This window comes from Ammospiza caudacuta, chromosome 18, assembly GCF_027887145.1.
Source record: "Ammospiza caudacuta isolate bAmmCau1 chromosome 18, bAmmCau1.pri, whole genome shotgun sequence".
Lineage (NCBI taxonomy): Eukaryota > Metazoa > Chordata > Aves > Passeriformes > Passerellidae > Ammospiza > Ammospiza caudacuta.
The window spans coordinates 5,020,485-5,039,720 of NC_080610.1; the positions used below are offsets into that span (position 1 = coordinate 5,020,485).

Genomic DNA, 19,236 nt, shown 5'->3' on the forward strand with positions numbered 1-19,236 from the left:
AAAATAGTTTCATTAAGAAAGGTTCCTAGTGAGTTTGAAGTCCTCTAGTCTCAGCTGAATGAAATGCTTTGAACCAGAGATAGAAGCATATGTAGGATCTAAACAATAGCTGGGATGTGGAGCTCCAAGATTCATACATGCACAGACACACACAGAGCAGAGCAGCCCAGTTCTGGATATCTGAGCAATCTCTCTCACCTCCAGCTGGGGCTGGGTATGGAGCTGTCCCTGGAGCTGTTTGATGCCAGCAGTGTTTCTCAAGGCACAGGTTACACCTTCTCTCAAAGGAGCTGGGTGGTGAACTGTGACTTTTTCAGTGCCATCTTTCTTCTCCTGCTGCTCCTTGGCAAACCTGAGCCAAGCATCAAACACCTACAACAGGAACAATGAGAGCTGTGGGTATTACACACACAGGTTCCAGGCCAGGGATTCCCCCTGCAGATTCCTATCCTGCCTTCCACTGGATAGGAATAAGCAGAGCTGCAGCAACAGCAGGACACTGCCACAATGACAAAGGGACAGGGATTTAAGTCAGCTGAGGCCAGATGGGGAAAAATGTGCATATTTTTTAATCAGCCAAGAAATGTTAAGGAGTTTTCAAGCATCCCAAAATAACATACAGCAACCCAAAGAGGAAAGGAAACAGACATTTAGTGTGCATTCTACTGACTGCAGTCAAATCTGCACATTACCAAATTCACTTGCCTGCCCCAGCCCTGCACAGCCCCTTACCTTTCTCTGCACTGAAAGGGACCAGTGCCACAATGCTTGCACTGTCTTCTGCCTTTCCCATTGCTGCTGCAACAGCTATTAGGGGAAAAAAATGCACAGCAACCAGGTTAGGAGTTCACATACTCAGCACCAGGAATGCCAACCAAAGCACCAAGCAAGGAGGAAGTGATGGCAGAGCCAGAGCAGAAAACCCTCAGCTCAGCCAGACTATGGCAAGGTGTCTCTTGTGCTAGATGAACCAAAAAATCCTGAAAATCTTTAAATAAAGTTTTCTTGGTCCTGTGTAAACAGAACATGAAGGAGAAGGCAGAATGACTAGCAAGGATCTAGGTGTCTACCCAGGGCAAAATTCTTTACCCGCGTTTTCCAGCAAGAGAAGGAAGCAGAGCAGAGTCTGTGAGTCATTAGTTCATCTCCCCTTCTCTGCAGCAGCTGCAAGACAACCAAAACAATGAGTCACTTGCAGACAAACCCCATTTATCTGAGCCAAATGCTATTAGAACAGCTAGCAAACAGCCTTTATCACCCTCCCTTTGCTCTGTTGAGGCCACCCTCAATATCCAAGTGCCCTACAGTGTAACCCCATGTGTAGACAGCTACAAGCCCAGCAGGGATTTCATTTACAGTAAGCTCAGGTTGTCTTGTTAAGTCTGTTACTTCTACCAGTTTCTTCAGGCATGACACAACCATGCTCCTTCCTTCTCAGTACACAAAGCTGTCATGTCCCTTCTCAGCCCAGACTGCCATTCCCTTCAGCAGGGAGCACAGGGTGTTCCTCCATACCCATAACTCCCCACAGGCTGGGGAGGCTGCTGATACTTCTCACCTTTTTTCCAAGGCACTGTTGATGATAATGTTTCCATTTCACCAGGTACTTCTGGAGCAGGTGCTGCTGGTGGTGCTGTGCTGCCCTGTGGTGCTGAGCCCTCAGCATCAGAGACTCCCTCATTGATTCCTTCCAGTGCAGGAACAGGTTCTGTAAACGCACTGTTAAAGGAAGATAAATTAATTCATGTATCAAAGGGAGATTATTAATCTCAGAGTATCAAGTATCAGCTACTCTTCTCAACTGTTTCAATACTCAACTTGGACAACACTCAGCACTGACAGTTTTCAGTATAGGAAGAACTGTGAAACATTTCATGTAACACACAGGGAGCTGTGACTTGCAAGTCTTCCCTGCTGCCAATTCTTTACAATCCTTAGGAAAGCCCTCTGTGCTTCAGAGTCCTCATGTCAAGAATGTACCATGGTACCACGAAAATGCTAGCAGAGTTTGAGGGTCTTTCAGTAAGAATTACCAGAGAAAGACTGAAGTAGTAATTGGTAAGACTACTTGTATTGCCCTCAAAACAGATGTCTGAGGTTCTCAAAATTAGTAATGGAAAATTCCTTTGAGGAAGGAAGTGTTACCATCCATTATATAGTAAAAAGAACAAACAGAGAAACAAAAGTAACACAAGCAGCATTCAGCAGATCACTGGAGTCCCAATTCACTCTTCATTCTGAGGGGACATCCTTTATAACAACAGACCATCCAGTCACTTCATCTGTACAGACGACACAACACACTGCCCATGGCTCATTCACAGACAGTGAGGACTTTTGAGAATTCAGCATCTCCATCAGCTCACCTAAATCCAACTGTTTTCTGGCCTCCAGCACAGCTGTCACCTTCAGGTGGCGGTGACAGGCTCGTAGCCAGGCAGTGTCTCTCCACTGCAGCAGCACCTAAGGACACAATGCAAACAGGAACTGGGACACAGACTGGCACTGAGATGGAAGGGGACACAGTGTACTCCCCCCATCATTGTAACATAATCATTTCCACCTCATTCCTCACAAGACTCAGCAGACAGAATTTCCTACAAATTAAATGCAGAAATGTTTCAGAGGGTCCTTTTGGCAATTTTCAAGGCGTTCTTCTCTTTCACCCATCCCCTCCCTGCCTCACTCACCAATACTACTGTGCTGTATCATTCTACTGGTTTTTCCTTCCTTCTAAGGAATGAGAGGAAGGAAGAGAAAAAGCCACGAGCTTACAGAGACAAATTTCAGAGACACCTGTAAAAACAACATGAGAGTCCCACTTTGCAGCTCTCTCTTAGTAGTGGCTCTTAGATTTAAGCTTTTGGTCCTTCTAATTGTATTATCTGACCCCTGCCTGAGCCAGCAGCTGTACTGAGACCTTGGCACCTGCTGTATAGATCCTACCTTTGACAGGACTGCTCTCCTGTAGTGCTCATCTGCCCGAGCAGTTGCCTCCGATTCATGTATAAGAGCAAGAGCATTCTCTCTCCATGTACACAGCACCTCTCTGAAGGCAAAAACACACACAAAAAGTTAAAAACAATGTCATTAAGAAAGATTCTCACTTGTTCATTTGGCACTTTCCTACTCACAAGGGAACCAAAACCAGCTGCATCTATAAACTTAGTCATGTAAATCAACTTCTGCCCCTTCAGGTCCCTGCTGAAGAGAAGGCAGTGCAAAACAGAACACATTCTGAAATCAGCAGCTTCAGCTGAGCCAATCAGGCTCTGCAAGTGACTCCAGCTTTATAGCATTAAAATAAGGTAACTAAATAACTACAACTAATGCAATGTGATAGTATCTTTAATCACTCTCCTCACTGTAATGAAAGAGAGGCTCTGCATCTTCCAGGCTCCTTTAATACCATAACAGATATAGTTAATACCATAAATGATGCAGTTTGCTGTCTGATGACTCTTGCAGGACTAAACAGAGATTTAAAAAATATTCAAGCAAAACAGATAGCAAACAGGAAGAGGTTGATTTCTTTTAGCTAGATGATCTTAATGCAAAGAAACAGAAAACAAAGAAAATTTTTTCTCAGTGCATGGCAGGGTCCATTCCCAGCACCAAACATTGAGAAAGTTACAGAGGTGGCAGTGAAAGGAAGAAATGATTTTGACTGCAGTGCAGTCATTCTCTCATGCTGCCTAGGAAGAGGCTCACCTCAGCAGCAGTCGAGTGTGCTGTTCCTCCTTCTCAGCTACTTGGTACAGAATGCACTGTATGTTTTGTTGGTAAATCTGGAAAAAATAGTATTGAGAGGTAAATTTACCTCAACTGTTAACACCTGTGAGGAGAGGAAACCTCTAGAAACTCTTACTAGCATCTAATTAACTCTAAGTAACTCATATGTAGCACTGGCAGTAAAGTACAGAGAGGAAAAACACAAACCACTGAAATCAAATGCTGCTTTGCTGTAGCAAGCAGTCACTACACAATAGTTAATGCCAGCTGTGATGTACCAATGACCAGTGCTACAAAATTACCTTGGTTCTTCTGCTCCAAAAAGCAATGCCAGAGCTCATACAGCCCTACATACAAGAGCCTCCATTCTACCTTGCACATGTGGTGTGTATGTGCCTCCAGTGAAGCAGAGTGGGAGCTCTTCATCTCTCATTGAAACACTACAGCACACACAGACAAGTGCCTCAAAAAGGCTGCTCCATCCTACCTTCCAAGCTGCCAAGGTCTTGCCCAGCAATACACGTTGATAATGCAGGTCTGCTTGCACCAGCTTCCTCCACTTCTCACGCTGATGTTCCACATACTAGAAGGAGGAAATGGAAAAAACCCAAAAATACATACACATGAAGGAGGGAAAACAAGTAATAGCAGAGAGAGGAGGGAAAAGAACCCTTCCCATTCTCTGGAGAATCAATCCTTCACTTTGCTGTAACAGCTTTTCACTCAAACTGGTGCTTCACTCTGCTATGTCTCCAAAAGGCCTAGCTGAGGTGCTTTTTCTTCCTGCCCTTTGTAGGAATCCTCTTGAAGACTGATGTAAACCACTCAAGTTAACAGGTCTGCACTGACAGAGCAGCTCCAACTATAAAATTTCTCATACATTTTCAAGACATGCTGCAAGGCACATCTGGTACTTCATATCATGGTAAGGAAAAGGGGCCTACACGAAAGCATTCTGTGTTTGTGACATCCTGTAACACAAATACAGGTCATACACAAAGGCCTGGCTGCAAGCTTCTAACTTTTGAGAAGGACAGATCCTACTGTGGTGGGGACAATTTCATCACACCGAATTACATTCCCAGGTACATCTAAACCATATTCCTATTCTCACCATATCTACATATATGAACAAAAAGAATTCTCTCTTCTCCCTACACAGTTCCTGTTCCACCCACACCAAACTGGTTTTATCCACATGAAAAGGGAGGAAAGCTTAGGAATGACTAGTGTTTATTCTAAACAATTTAACTTCTAGCCATATGGGTACAAGCAATTCAAACATAACAGGAAGGCTTCATGCTCTTTCCCATCTGCTGACTCTCTCACCTCTCTCCACTTGTTCCAAGTCTGCTGCAGACACTTTGAACAGTGAAATCTTAATGCTTTTGTCTCCTTAAGCCTCCTATAAGAAAAATAATTATTTGTCCTACAATGCAATCCATGTTACCGGACACTTCTAGCACAGACATGAGTCCACATTTGTTATTTTCAGTAATTCACTTACTGAAAGACAACTTAGTAGACTCTAAAGCACAAAAAAGGAGTGATCACCATTGTGAATTAAATGCTCTCCAGAGTAGGTTGCTGGAGAGTCAATCCAAATCACTCTCTGTTTCAAAATAAATCTTACTCTGTTTCTCTCTCCTGAGTCTTCTGTTTCCACAGACAGAAGGCCTTTAGCAGCAGCTGGTTACTGTAGTTCTCTCCTGCACGGGCCAAGCCCTCCTGCTCCTCCAGCCGTGCAGCTGCTCTTCCCCGCCAGCAGGACCAGGAGCAGCACAAGAGCCGCCTTTGGAAATGGAGCACGGCCTGAATGGAGGGAGGCAAGGAGGCAATGAATGCACAGCACAGGCAGCTACAGGAAACACCTCCTTAAAGATGGCATGCACAGAACTGTCCAGTGTTTGCTTTCTGAGGTTGAACAGCAATGGACACACCACCAAAGCCCCTCTGTGGTGAGGCTATGTAACGTGCTCTGCAGGTGCATGTGGGTGGAGGAGCTGTTACCAAAAACCAGCAAGCCAAAGAGAGGAAAAACACAAGCTGATAAACAGCATGTGAAGGACTCCTAAGGACTGATAAGTTCCAGAAACCAGTCCTGCTGAATGTACAAGAACTGATAACCTCCCTCCACCAAGGGTGAGCCATATCTGCACAAAGACACCCACACATGCTACTGGCAACTTGGAGCTCTGTAAGAGAGCACATAAAGGCCACAGTGGCTGCTACATGTGAATACTCCAGGACCATATACATGTGTGCGTGTGTGTGTGTGTGTGTGTGTATTTATATATATATATATATATACACACACACACACACCCCTAAAAAAATGAAGGGCCTTGTAAAAAACTTTATGGACACCTACCTAGAAGCAGCTAATTTCTCAGCACAACCCTGCACTTCTTAAATGACTGGGGTTGGCCATTTAGTATTATTATTATTATTTCAACAAAGTAACTATGAGACTCTGTGAGAGAGAGCACACACACATTCACACCGTGAGGGAATAAGTGAATGAACTATGTGAAAGGCAATCCTCTAATAATGACTTGATTCTATTATTAACAAACCGCTTAACTTAAAAAAGGTGATCAATAAATATTTGTTGTCATCTCTTTACCCTGACTTGATGCCTCACCAGGGAAAATGGAATTTACACCAAGTCCATCTCATGCTAACTCATATTCACAGAGAGACTATGAAACCATCCCCTCTATTTCCTAACCAAGGTACAAAAGTTGCATTTACCATCTTCTCTCCCATTCGATATCCTTGCAGCTTGCAGGTCTTCAGCAGCCATGTGTCAAATACCTGTCTCATCAACACCCTCCTGGCAAGCAAAAAGGGAGAATGTCAGCACAGGAGATAATTCCTTCAGAAAACATATTGGTCTTATGAACGTCAGCCGAGTTGGGCTTAACCAATCTCCCTCTTACATTCCAGAGAGAAGCACGAGATGTAAATTTTTCATTACTCACAGAAAATGTCAGAGCAGCTGCCATCAAGTCATGTCCCCAAAGGCATTAGCATACTTATAAGAGAACCAAAGGCCCACAGATTCCACATTTGTACAAGTCTGTATCAATACTTCTCTGCATACCTGTAACGAGCATGAGCCATTGCTGTTAAGGCCTGCTGCTGTTCTTCCTCCTTCTCTTCCAAACGGGACTTCCAATGGTTCCAGTACTTCTGCAGCACCTGAAATAAAATAAGAAAGACACAAAATCCCAAAAAGATATCCACTGAGGGGAAGAATGTTAATAAATAAATTGCTAAAGTCCTAATGAAACTGCATACTGCAATGGGTGTCTCCTGCAGTGCTTCACATACCAAACTTTTTAACCTCCTATAAGTTTTTCTGCTAAAAGAAAAAATCCACCATAAACACAGGGAAATTAAAAACTAAACATATCTAAGAGTGGCAGTTGACTCACACAGATTTTCTGTGACTACTAGTATTTCAGAACAAAGCCACTGCTGTAATAAAAAAGTACTTTGCAGGTGACAGTGGAAGTCAACAGGACAGCTCAAGACAAACTGACACAAAGTCCAACTCACTGTAACTCGATGCTGACAGGATGACAGGTTTGTTCTCATTCGCTGAAGACGAGTGTCCAGGACATTCTGCCGAAGAGCCTTAAGGCCAAGTTCCTGTAACCACAAGAAATAAACACAACTTTCATTTGTAATCCAATCAGGTAATTTAGAACTGATCTACAATCCTAGAATCTCTCGAGTGGGGGCAGAAAATGGTAAACAGCATTATGAGAGCATCCTACTTCAAATCACTAATCACGCTGCTCTTATAATCACTACTGTTTTCACTTCACAATCCAAACCAGTTTACTGGTATTCTTTTAATGACCAGTACTGATCCAACCTTGAAAATAGCTCAGATCCAAAAAGCTGGAGGCTTGCTTGTGCCCACCTTTCAGATAGCCTTCAGGGATTTATTTTTTCTTTAAAATACCCTAAAATCTAAACAAAACCCCAAAACATCAACTAGTTGAACATGCAGCAAGCTATCTTTGGTCTTATGTGAAAAGCAGCATACACACATTACTGCAGAGAAGAAAAAATAATCCTTGTAGCAAACAGCACAAAAAAAAAAAAAAAATCAAGGGGAAAAGGCAATCTCATGGTGGAATACCAGGGAGCAGGTAATCCAACACCCTCAATTTACTTTACCAGTTTCCCAGATGAATGAATAGCTGCTCTGGAGATCAGCACAGTTTCCCCATTTGGATTCAGCTGTCAGATTCCAGAATAGCTGAAATTTAGAAACCTGGTGTATTTCCCACCCAACACCCTCTCACCACTGTCAGTGTTACAGGGACCTCCACAGCCCTCCCACTCAGCACATAACAGGACTCTTACCAGCAGGTGACACTTGTAGTGCTTTTCAGCCAGCTCACATTGCTGACCCTCTTCCACACACAGCACAACATCTGTCACTGAGTTAAAGTATCTTTTACACAGAACAACCTTCTCCCACAGAGGGGCACTGCATCTCCATCTACATTTGCTTCAATGTTTGAATGTCCCAGCACTGTTATCTGCAGAAGTTTTGACTACAGTAAAACTTAGATTTTGCTGGCTTATTACAATATGTTTCTGATTCACTCTTAAGTAACAACCATAAATTATCTTCTGCAGTCTGTAATATACTCTTATACAGCTGCTAGCATACTGTAATTACAACAGTTTAATGAATTGTTAGTGTGGCATTACATACACATAATGACAACATGTTTGTTGTCACTCGTGCTACTGCACAATGTTCCTGCTCATTAACTGGATCTTCCCCCTGTGGGAATGTTTCTAGGATGGCTTTGCTAGGGACCAAACCCAGGCTGGATACAATGCTTCCAGTGTGCAAAGGCTCTCCATAAGGCAATCCTTGCTGCTTGCTTTTCCAGGTCCCTTCCATGAGCACGCATTCTCCTCCTGCACTCCCATGCCAGCTGCCAGTCGGAAAAGCACCTCTGGAGCCTCCTGCTCCTGTGGAACTCCTGGGCCAGCTCTGCAGGACAAACACAAATCACTCATGGCTTGTTCTGTCCCAGGCTCATTGTATCAGATGAGATCCTGGCACCTGAGCCACTGGCTCACAAGTGACATGAGCTCTAACACTGAGAAATGGTTACAAGAATTCACATTAATGCTCAGCTAGAGATCACATCCTTCCTATTGATCACAAAGGCAGTTTTAAAGCAGTAACCTGCTGTGCTGACTTAAAGAGAGGGAAGGTAGGACAATGTATTACTTGTGCAACATACTCAAACTTGCTTACATTTCAGCATGCTCCTATTACTAATTCCTACACAGCCAAGCTAGATTCTTTTCCACTGCCACAACCAAAAAGCAATTCATACAAATATCTGAACTCATTCCCATTCAAGGGAAGAAACAAAGGAACTGGTGTAGAACCTTTACCATCCTATAGGAGTTGTGATTTGATTGACTATCAAGAAAATCCACAGACTGACTGATCAAAGTCTTGAATACATCCTTCTCCCAGATATCTCAGTCAAAATCCAAGAGACAACATGCAAGTTTCATCAAGGGAATTGTAAAGCATGTTCTCTTCAATCCTGTGGAAAGCAGGTGATTTTCCTGACAGTCCAGCATGTGAGCTAAGCCAGGTCTGTCACAGTGTACAGCCCAAGCTGCATCTCATGACCTGGGTGGGCAGAGACATTCCAATGTCTCCTAGAATAGAAAAAGCCACCACCATGCCCTCAGCAAAGGGGCTGAGCCCTGTTCTGTCCCACCTCACCACTTTCACTCACCATTCTGGCGTTTCTTTACTCTGTGGAGGTTCAGGTGTCCCAGCCATGCTCCCATGCATCTCCTCAATTCCCAGTGCTGATGGTGAGTTACTGCCCTGGTGTCCTTCTGCTTTTCATTCTGGGTGTGTAAATAGAGCTCTCGCCACTGCAGCCAAGCCTGAAGGAACAATTAAGGGGCAAGGGCAGTAAGGGGAAAAAACAGACAAGATTAGAGAAGTAGAACAAAGAGGAGGAGAGGAAGAACACATGTGCAATAAGAAATTCCATTTAAGTTCTAAAGGTGAAAGCCATGAGCAATGAGGTTCCCCCCCCAAAAAGGGGAAAAACCCAACAAAACCCAAACAAACACCAAAGGAATGTCAGCATAGAAAACGTCAAAGATTTTCTCCCTCTTTTAAGTACCTTCACACTTTTTTTCATTAAAAAGACCAATATAATACTTTTGCCAACAGACTTTCTTTCAGATTATTTTCATATAAAAGGAAATCCCATCATGAGACACTGTAAGATTTCCTAAGTCACAAGTTTCTTTCCTTAGCAGAACACTGCCCTAAACCAGTATTGTTGCATCTTACAGTGCAGGTCAATTTCCATGTTGCATTTTACAGTGCATTTGCCATGTTGCATCTTACAGTGCAGGTCAAATTAAAAACCATCCCTTCTTTTTAATGAAATGGACAAAAAGCCACAGTTTCAGTGAAAGAAAAAAAGAAGCCCATGCTGTTTTCACTTCAGCTAAGATCAACCATCTGGACAACACTCTCAGTCATCTGTTTTAGTTTTAGGTAGTCCTGCAAGAAGAAGGAAGCTGGACTTGATGCACCTTGAACTCTGACAGGTTTGGTGCTGTAACCACTTCCCCGTTCCAGGGACTGACCACCCTCTCAGGAAGATCCTTTTCCTAATATCCAGTCTGAACCTGCCCTGACACAGCTTCATTCCATTTCCCCATGTCCTGATATGATATTCCATGATAAGTACGCAATTTTCAAAGTAAATAAGTACAAGACCCAATTTTTATTCATCTGCAACATTTTCACACGTGTGCAGCTTTAACATTAGAAATGGCAGTAGCTGAAGCTCCTGAAACTTACTCGAAACTGCAGGCTCTGGGCCCAATGCTGCAGAGCCAAAATATTCATTTTATGTCCAGAGCATTTCTGGTAATGCTGTCTTCTCCAAACTGCCCATGAAATGCTGCCAAAAAACGTTACAGACAAGTTCAAACACAGGTGCCATCACTTGGTGCAAGAAATCATTTTCATCTGACTGGAAAAAGGTATGAACAACAATCCTTTCAAAGAAACATCAAATGGTTTGGGTTGGAAAGAACCTTAAAGATCATCTTGTTCCAACCCCCTGCCAGGGGCAGAGACACTTTCCATTCCCCACATTGCTCCAAGTCCCATCCAAACTGACCTTGAACACTTCCAGGGATGGGGCATCAACATAATCTCTGGGTAATCTCCAGATTTCAGCGCCTCACCATCCTCAGAGTAAAGAATTTCTTCCTAATATTCAATTTAAATCTACCCTCTTTCAACTTAAAGCCATTCCCCCTTGTCCTCTCACTGCATGCCCTTGCAAAAGTCACTCTCCAGCCTTCCTGTAGGCTCCATCAGGCATTGGCAAGCTGCTGTATAATATCTCTTAAATTCACAGTCTATGGGTGTGCCAGAACTCACAAATCCCAGAAAACAAAAGAATTCTTAAAGAAAAATCAAACACCGAATGAAGTCATGGTGTGACTTTTTATCTTTTAGGAAAAGATAACATAACACAGATAAAAGCCATGGCCTTATGGTCAGTGCCTCTCTGCCTGTTTGTATTCCATCCTTACCTCAAACAGCTTCTTTTCCTGAATGCCAGTGCCACAGACTGCATCCCATGTTTTGTCCTTTGAACATCAACATAAACCAGCCAGCGCTGCCAGGTCCTGAGCAGAGTTTGCCTCTTTGCTGTGCACGACAAAAAACGGCAGCATCTTAAATTCTGTAACCTGGCACATCTCAGCCCCTCCACCACAGTTCGTCCCCGACTCTGTGTCCTCAACCTGCAGGGACACCTTGTGGAAAAGCCTGAAATGACAGCGACCCTCCCTGTGGCCGAGGGTGTCCCAGTGAGAAGGCTCAGAATCGCTGACAGCTCGGTCCAGCCACCTGTGCAGAGCAGCGTGAACGATCGGACAATGGCCCATAACCGCTCGGCCTTCAGTGCTTATGGGGACATAACTGTAGAACAATAGTCAGCATAACGACTCTACTGGGTAAGAATGAGAGGATTCTCTTTGGGTTGTTTAAAAAAAAAAAAGTGTATCAGGTTCATCAGCTGCTTTTCAAGAGTTATTCTCTCCTACAAGCAGAGAAATGAACCAGAAACGAGTCAACTTTATTTAGCAGGCTGGTCACGCAGCTAAAAACAGAAGTGGTGTCATAAATTCCAGTTTACCACTTAGTGCAGCACTCTGCATATTCTCCTCACAGCAGGCTGGCTTGTCAAAACTGACACTACTAAAGGAATTTTATTAGAAAAAACTCTCATTGATTCTATGCCACTTCACACACACACATAAAAGAACCACAGACTTTTCCTTTTTTAGGATTTCCTTGTGAATCAAGCATTAACCTACCTTGATACAGGTCACCTTTTCCTATTTTTGACCAAGTAACACACAGCTTCTGCTGTAAATACTCTGGCCTCACTTAGTCAGAAAGAAGTCTGGATAGCCTGACAGTTTGTGTCCAAAGGTGCCAGTCTCTAGGACACTCTGAAGCTATGTTCATGTGCAAAGAGAGCAGTTAACTTATTCTGCAAATCAGCACAGAACAAAACCTCAGTATCATCTTTAAATGAAGGTCAACCTCCCTTCAGCAAAATATATTCCCCGAACCCAAGAAAGTTGCTACCAGTACAGACAGCTCCAAGTCTTTGCAGAGCAAAGAACCTACACAGTAAGACCAAGGGCACTTCAAAAGTTTGGGCTTCTTTCAATTGCTAGACACAAGCTGAAGGAACAGTCAATAGATATAAAATAAGTGCTGTTAAAAGCACAGGGAATTACTATCTAATGTCTACAGCAAAAGTTGACAGAGAATTCCAGTAAAACATTTTATCAAAAAACTTCTACTTGAAAACATACTGTGATTAAGTAAAAAAAACAAACAACCAAAAATCAAGCCACCAGCTCAAAAACAACCAGAGCAATCCAGAGCAGATGGAGAGGCTCTTAAACTTATTCACTGGCATCCCTAAATAACTATATAGCTACACCCCTATAACAGAACCCCCTGCCATCTGCTCCTGCAAGCACTGCACTGCCATGGTGTGGGGGAGCTCAGGGTTCAAACAGGCACAGGGGACACACACTGTGGATAAAAATTCACTGTGGATACTCCCATCTCAGTATGTCCCCAGACACTGGTAATTACCATCACTTCACTTACCATGAGACTCTGCAACATAAAACTTGTTCTTCTTGCCTTGCTGTTGGCATACATAGACTCTCCAAGCCTTGAATATCAAATTAAGGAGTAAATGCCTGAAAAATGAAAGTGCCATTCAGTAAAATATTAAAATAAGCAATGAAAAGATTATTCTTGGCCTAGATGTACCATGGATGGAACTTGCTCACTGGCACTAAGAACTCCTTCAGCAAATGTCTCATACACACCCCAAAGGGAATTCATTTCACTAACCTGTAATGGTTGTCTGCTCTGAGGCTGAGCTTCTTGTCTCTGCAAACTGCCCACTGCTCCTTCCACTCTCCAAAAGTTTTCTGAAGAATCTTCTGATCATACAAACATCTAAACAGTTGAAAGATTTGGACAGAGGAAAAGTCATACAGGTTTCCAGAGTGACCACAAATCAGTTTTAATGAATATTACACCACCTCTTCTCCAGGCTTGCCTGATTAGCCTAACAACCTCTAATTGCATTTAAAACCACTTCCCTACTGTGACACTTTATTGGAAGACTCAATGAAGCACTGCAAGAATCACTCTACTGACTGTAAATACTTCACATAAAGACAAGGAATAAAAGTCAATGTTGTTAACTTGTCAAACATCACAGTACCAGTTGACTTGAGACCTGTTCACATTTTTCATCCTCAGCTCTGTGTTTTACTTTAACAACCAGAACAGTAGATAACAATATATGTATTTTCCTTTCTTATCTTGTTCTTTGCCATTTTAACACAAAATATTATATATATATAAATAAATATATAAATATATATTTATTTATAATAAGTATATAATATATAATATATTTATAAATATATATATATATATAAAAAATACAAAAGCTACAACAGATTTTATAATGCTCTGATGTTTTTATCATGCAATAACAGCAGAATTAGGCCCAGAATCCTAGAGGTCTCTCAGTGGAACAAATCAATCCTCTCACACGCTGTAATTTACAGCCACCTACCCCGAGCCAAGCTGCTAAGTCATTCCAAGCACTCATGCAGAAAAGGAAAAAAGAAATGAGCTATGTGTTATTTTTTGGACCTGGGGTATTAACAGTATTGCACATGCATTAACAGGTATTACAGCTATGGAGAACTGGGGACTTCTAAATCTAGAAAGGCAATTCATTATTGCTTGTGCTCCTTGCTGGTCTTTATAAAATCTATTCCCCTTAAAAAATAAATTCATCATCAAGCTGAATTGATAGCCAAAGTAGTGCCAACTCAGTGGATGGGACAGGAGGAATGATGAGGTTCACAGGACAAATTCCATTTACCAACAAAGGCAGAAACAGAATATATTTGATACAGAAAAATGAAACTGAATGACTGAGGACCTGATCTTATTCCAAATGCAAGTCTTCCCACTGGGAACTGCTTCAGTTCCCAAGGGTGTGGTCAAGCAAGAATGAACATGCAAATTAATGCAAAACAAGAAATGAATATCAAAGCATGGGGTTTCAGTAGCTCACAGAACACTGACAGCAAAAAGGAATTATCTGCCACAGGTATTTCCAAGTCAGATACAAACATACACAGATATACATTAAGAACAACAGTGCAAACAATAATAATTAATGATCCATGTGGGTCCTTTCCAACTCAGAATAGTCTGAGAAATCTCTGTCATCATAACTTTGGGAAATAGTTAAATTTAAAGCAGGTATCCCAATCACATCCCATCATTTATATGCACATACTGCTCAACTTTATCAAAACACAATTCCTATGAATTTGGTTAACAAAAACTTAACAATGATTATTAAAAACAAACAAAAAAAGCAAGAGCAAGAAAGGTACCCAAAGAAAATCTTCAAGTGATCTCAAAATACATCCAAATATTTTCTTGGCAACCAGTACTCTCTCAGCCCAGTGGTTTACCACTAAGCCATTAAAAAAAAAAAAAAAAAAAAAAAAAAAAAAAAAAAAAAAAAAAAAACAAAACAAAACCCACCAAACAGCAAAGCTCCACCTCTGAGTTCTGTCATTTTATGTACCTGGCTTTGGAAGGGAGAACTTGTCCAAATGTTATTTTTGCCCACAGACAGAAAAACTTCCTTGCTAGGTATCTGGAACACAAGGAAAGATTAGTTGCTTTTGTACTCCTCCTCTGCAAATTCCCAGACAGTAGTGAAAATAGGAATTTTTATTAGAGTTTCACTAATAAAACGAAGGGTCTAGTTTTCAGACATCAATGCATATATGAAATATTTAGACCCTGAAATCAGTACCTGTAACACAGCAATTCATAAAGGATTAAGAGGCCCAAGCATCACTGCAAAACTTGAACTGGGATGTACTTCTTTAGGAATGCTGGGCACCCAAAATGCCCTCCAAGCAGCCGTCCTCCACCCAGTGGTGCTGCCAGGCAGGGTGCCCTGCCTGGCTGGGAGCCCTTTCTGAGGTTCCAGTGTGGTCACACCACTGTTCTCCCAAGTCAAACAGCTGAGTCCAGAACACCTGAGCCAATCTCATGTCTGGCCCCTCCTGAAGCCAGCAAATCTTCCTTCTTCCCACCTCCCCTCAGCACTTCCACATCTCCACAAGGTTCTCCCAACACCAGCTCAGCTCACCAATGTGTTACTGTGACCCTATCACCCTTCCTCTCTTTTTTCCCAATGGATTTCAGAGTCAGCTGTCACAGGGTAAGCACCAAGGTAATTACCTCCACAAGGTAATTAGTTAAAGCACACAGCCAGGAAGGGGGGCCTCACTCCTTCAGTAGGTCTGAGCTGCTCAACAAATGATGGGCTTTTAATCTCTACACAATTACATCCCACCTTTGTCAAGGTTCTTTTAACAAAAAAAATAAACCAATAAAAAACACTAGAGGAGGGCAAGAAGAAATCATGACACCTGGCAGTGTATCAAAGAATATTGTTAAACAGCCATTGTAAAATTTGCCTTTGAAAGTAAAAAATACCTGAAATCTGACTGTCAATCCTTGTCCTCAAGTCACCACAAGGCATTCTCAGAACTGTCTGCCATGGCCATGAACTAAAACTTCTATTGCAACCTGCCCTGGTACCACTAAACCCAGACACTTTCAGGTCTGACCCCGTGCTCCATTTCCTGAAGAATATGTTTTGTACTTATCACCTGCTTTGGAATTTTTTTAACATTCTTCTTTGACTCTGGGTATACCCATCTTGACCTGGTTTGTCATGATCTCTGTCCTGAAATTCATGTGTTGCAGACTGGGGAGCACCAGACTGTCCAGCTGCATGAACTTGATGCTCAGGTGCTTGCTGGATTTCATCCATCATCAGGGATTTTGAACTTAAAAGGAAAGAAGAAATATTTTGTAGAAAACTGTATTACCTGCAAAAAAGTGGCATTATTGCAATAGCTTGGTCTGTAACAAAAGTGTCTAATCAAACACAGAACACAACAGCTACAAATGCTAGAACATTTATTGTTTCTTTATCAGGTGATTTTCAATATCTGGAATTTTAAACTTTCCCCAACACAACCAGGAAGATACATTTCAGTGCAATCATGTCACAGACAACTCTTTTTCCCCTAAAGCTGAAATGAGAAATCACTGAAATGCATTTGTGTGTGCACACAGGGTGTCTTGACAGAGAAGCTCTGATTGTGGTTTTCTGCCTTTTAGTCCCAAACATATCAAGGTATTCTACCTACTGCTGATAAATTCTCTTGGGCACTGGTGAACTGAAGTAAGATTTCCATTTTAACATAAAATGCTCTTTTACAAGCTCTTTCCTAGTTTTATTCATATTTTAACTGTGTTTCTCCTTAAAAAAAAACAACTGAAAATCTCTTCCTGTTTTTACATATTAATCATTAAAAAACAAAATTAGACCTATTTTTCTATCACACAGTTTACTTTCACGTGTAGTTCTAATCTGAAAAATAACAAGTGTATTTTTATAAATTCTAAATATTTTTTCTTTGTAATTTTCTGAAAACAAGGATAAAAAAAAAACCTGTGCAGATAAAACTTGCTGCACCGGTTCCATTGAAGCTTCTTTCCCAAAACAAATGCTGCCACCACCCTGAAAATTTGCACATTAGAAACACAAACACATTCTTGAGTTCCAGAAGAGGCAACAGAAGAGGATAATCTGAAATCTCACCCTAAAGATCTCCTGAACTGAGCTAGGGAAAACATGGCTGCAGCCAGAAAAAAATGTTGTTTTCACAAAGTGACTGGAACAATGCAAGTTTCAAAAGTTCAGCTGAATAACCACTGCTAACAACAAATCACTGGGAGGAAATAGAGTATTTTTGGCTTGTGCCAGCAGGGTACAAAGAGTTAAAAATAAAAGTTAATGGAAGAAAACAAGACCTGTATTTTGTGTGAGAAATTCTTGCTCCATAAAATATTATCTGAATGTTTTCTGAAAGAGGTAGGCCCTGTCCAGCAGACAAAAGAATTCTGTTCACATCAAGATGTGCAGTTAAGGCAACTCTATGCACATTTGAAGAGGAGTTCCGGGCACTTTAAAATTTATGTAAAACAGTTTTCAGCACAAGTTCTTGTACACACCTATTAGGCCCAACTCCCTTTTAAACTATTTCATCTGTCCCAAAGATAAACCTGGTCTGACCACAGGCAATAACAACCTTACACAAAGGAAGTGAAAAAATCTAACCTGGGTAAAACATGCAAAAGTTTGGTATGAAAGTCTAAGGTGTGAGAATATCTAATAATTTTCCAACTTATTTACTTTTAAACAGGTTATTTCTCTAATTGGAACACTATTATGTGCTGCACATATTTAATGATGACAGCCTATGTCCCCCAAAATTTATAGTAAGTTCCCATGAAAAAGAAGAGTCAAAGAAGGATAATTTCTCCCTTTTAAAGTTAGAAAACAAAAGCATGGGAAGAATGAGAGAACATGGAGTAAATCTCTGCTTGGGCCAACAGCTGTGTCCAAGTACCTTATGCTCCAGTCTAATAGCTCAAGCTCAAGAACATCATTACATGTACATGTGATGATAATGTAAACTCATATAAAGTTGTGTTTCATTATCAGTTTGGGAGTTAGGTGTTCACAGTTTTTTACTTTACTTTTAAGAGGAATATTTTCTGGCTAACAAAGTTCCATAGAGACTAATAAGCCCTTCTGTGAGAGGGGCTCAATTCCACTTCTTCCGCCCCATGGGAACCTTAAGATGCCATAAATATAAAATAAATTACAGCTGAAGTCTTTAACATAGTAGCTGCCTATTACTGCTTACCTTCCCCTGAATTTCTCCATTTCACTGTAGCTCCAAGCCTGCAGTTCAAATGCACTTTCTGCTCTGCAGTGTTGTTTACTAACTGTGGACAAAGCATGAGTTGGTGCCTGTTACTTGTGATGAATCCAACCATGGATCTATGCTAAATGCAGTCTGTATCATAGAAATGACATGATTTCCACTCACTTATGCTGCACTCAAGCAGCATAATACAATTCCAGATGTTTAACATGAAAAGCATCTGTGTGTCTTAGCAACATTGTGGTGGCTTAATCTAATGGTAATAAAGTTATAACCATTTGAATCCTAAGGCAGCAATTCTGTTCACCTAAACAAAAACGTGCTAGAAAGGTGCTGTAAAAAGTAAACTGCTCCAAGTTATGTGCCCCTCACTTAAAAATAAATTAATAACCAAGGGTGACACCATCAGCAGCTGATTCCTTTTCACCTGTTACCTACTGTACCCTGAACGCTTTTTGTGTTGATGGACAAACACTGGAGACCCACACGACGCTGCTCCACAGCCCCGCCGTGAGGGGCCGCGGCAGCCGCCCCCGCCCCGCTGGGGGCACCAGGGATCCCGGCACCGGCGGATGCGGCACCGGCACACGAGACGGGCGGAAAGCAGCGGGGAAATCACGGCGAACGGGAGGGAAGCGGAGGGAGGAACCAGCAGCCCCTGAGGCGGCCCCGCCATGAGGGAGGAGCGGGCGCTCCCCGCCCCGCCCAGCCCCTGAGCAGGGCGCCCCCGTGCGGCGGGGCGGGAGGACGGACGGCGCCCCTGTGCGGCGGGGCGGGGTCGAGCGCTGTCCCGGCCCCGGTGTGAGCGGGATTTACCGAGCACAGGCAGGAAAAGGGAAAAGGGGCTGAACGGCCGCGGCAGGGAGCTGTTGCTGCACTTGGGAAAAAACTGTTCTGCCGCTTCTGTGGCACCACTGGACATTTCTGCTGTAACAGGCACCTGTGGCAGATGTGCCTTGGTAACCAAAAAGCCTAGTTTAGCTCACAACAGCGATGTGCACA

The 19,236-nt window shown here is 42.3% G+C and overlaps 1 protein-coding gene across 1 annotated transcript in view; it reads right to left on the bottom strand.

Moving 5' to 3' along the window:
* Nucleotides 1–18,310, bottom strand: part of SFI1 (SFI1 centrin binding protein) — a 24,128-nt gene extending 5,818 nt beyond the window's left edge. Inside the window, 24 exon segments of the mRNA XM_058816409.1 lie at nt 199–372; nt 733–807; nt 1,090–1,164; nt 1,559–1,719; nt 2,367–2,463; nt 2,947–3,049; nt 3,712–3,788; nt 4,220–4,315; nt 5,062–5,137; nt 5,366–5,544; nt 6,487–6,568; nt 6,839–6,936; nt 7,297–7,389; nt 8,116–8,186; nt 8,600–8,761; nt 9,531–9,687; nt 10,625–10,727; nt 11,371–11,488; nt 12,974–13,068; nt 13,226–13,333; nt 15,000–15,071; nt 16,102–16,283; nt 16,286–16,323; nt 18,214–18,310. Coding sequence (XP_058672392.1) covers nt 199–372; nt 733–807; nt 1,090–1,164; nt 1,559–1,719; nt 2,367–2,463; nt 2,947–3,049; nt 3,712–3,788; nt 4,220–4,315; nt 5,062–5,137; nt 5,366–5,544; nt 6,487–6,568; nt 6,839–6,936; nt 7,297–7,389; nt 8,116–8,186; nt 8,600–8,761; nt 9,531–9,687; nt 10,625–10,727; nt 11,371–11,488; nt 12,974–13,068; nt 13,226–13,333; nt 15,000–15,071; nt 16,102–16,283; nt 16,286–16,323; nt 18,214–18,310 — 2,589 coding nt within the window.
* Nucleotides 18,311–19,236: the final 926 nt, after the last annotated feature.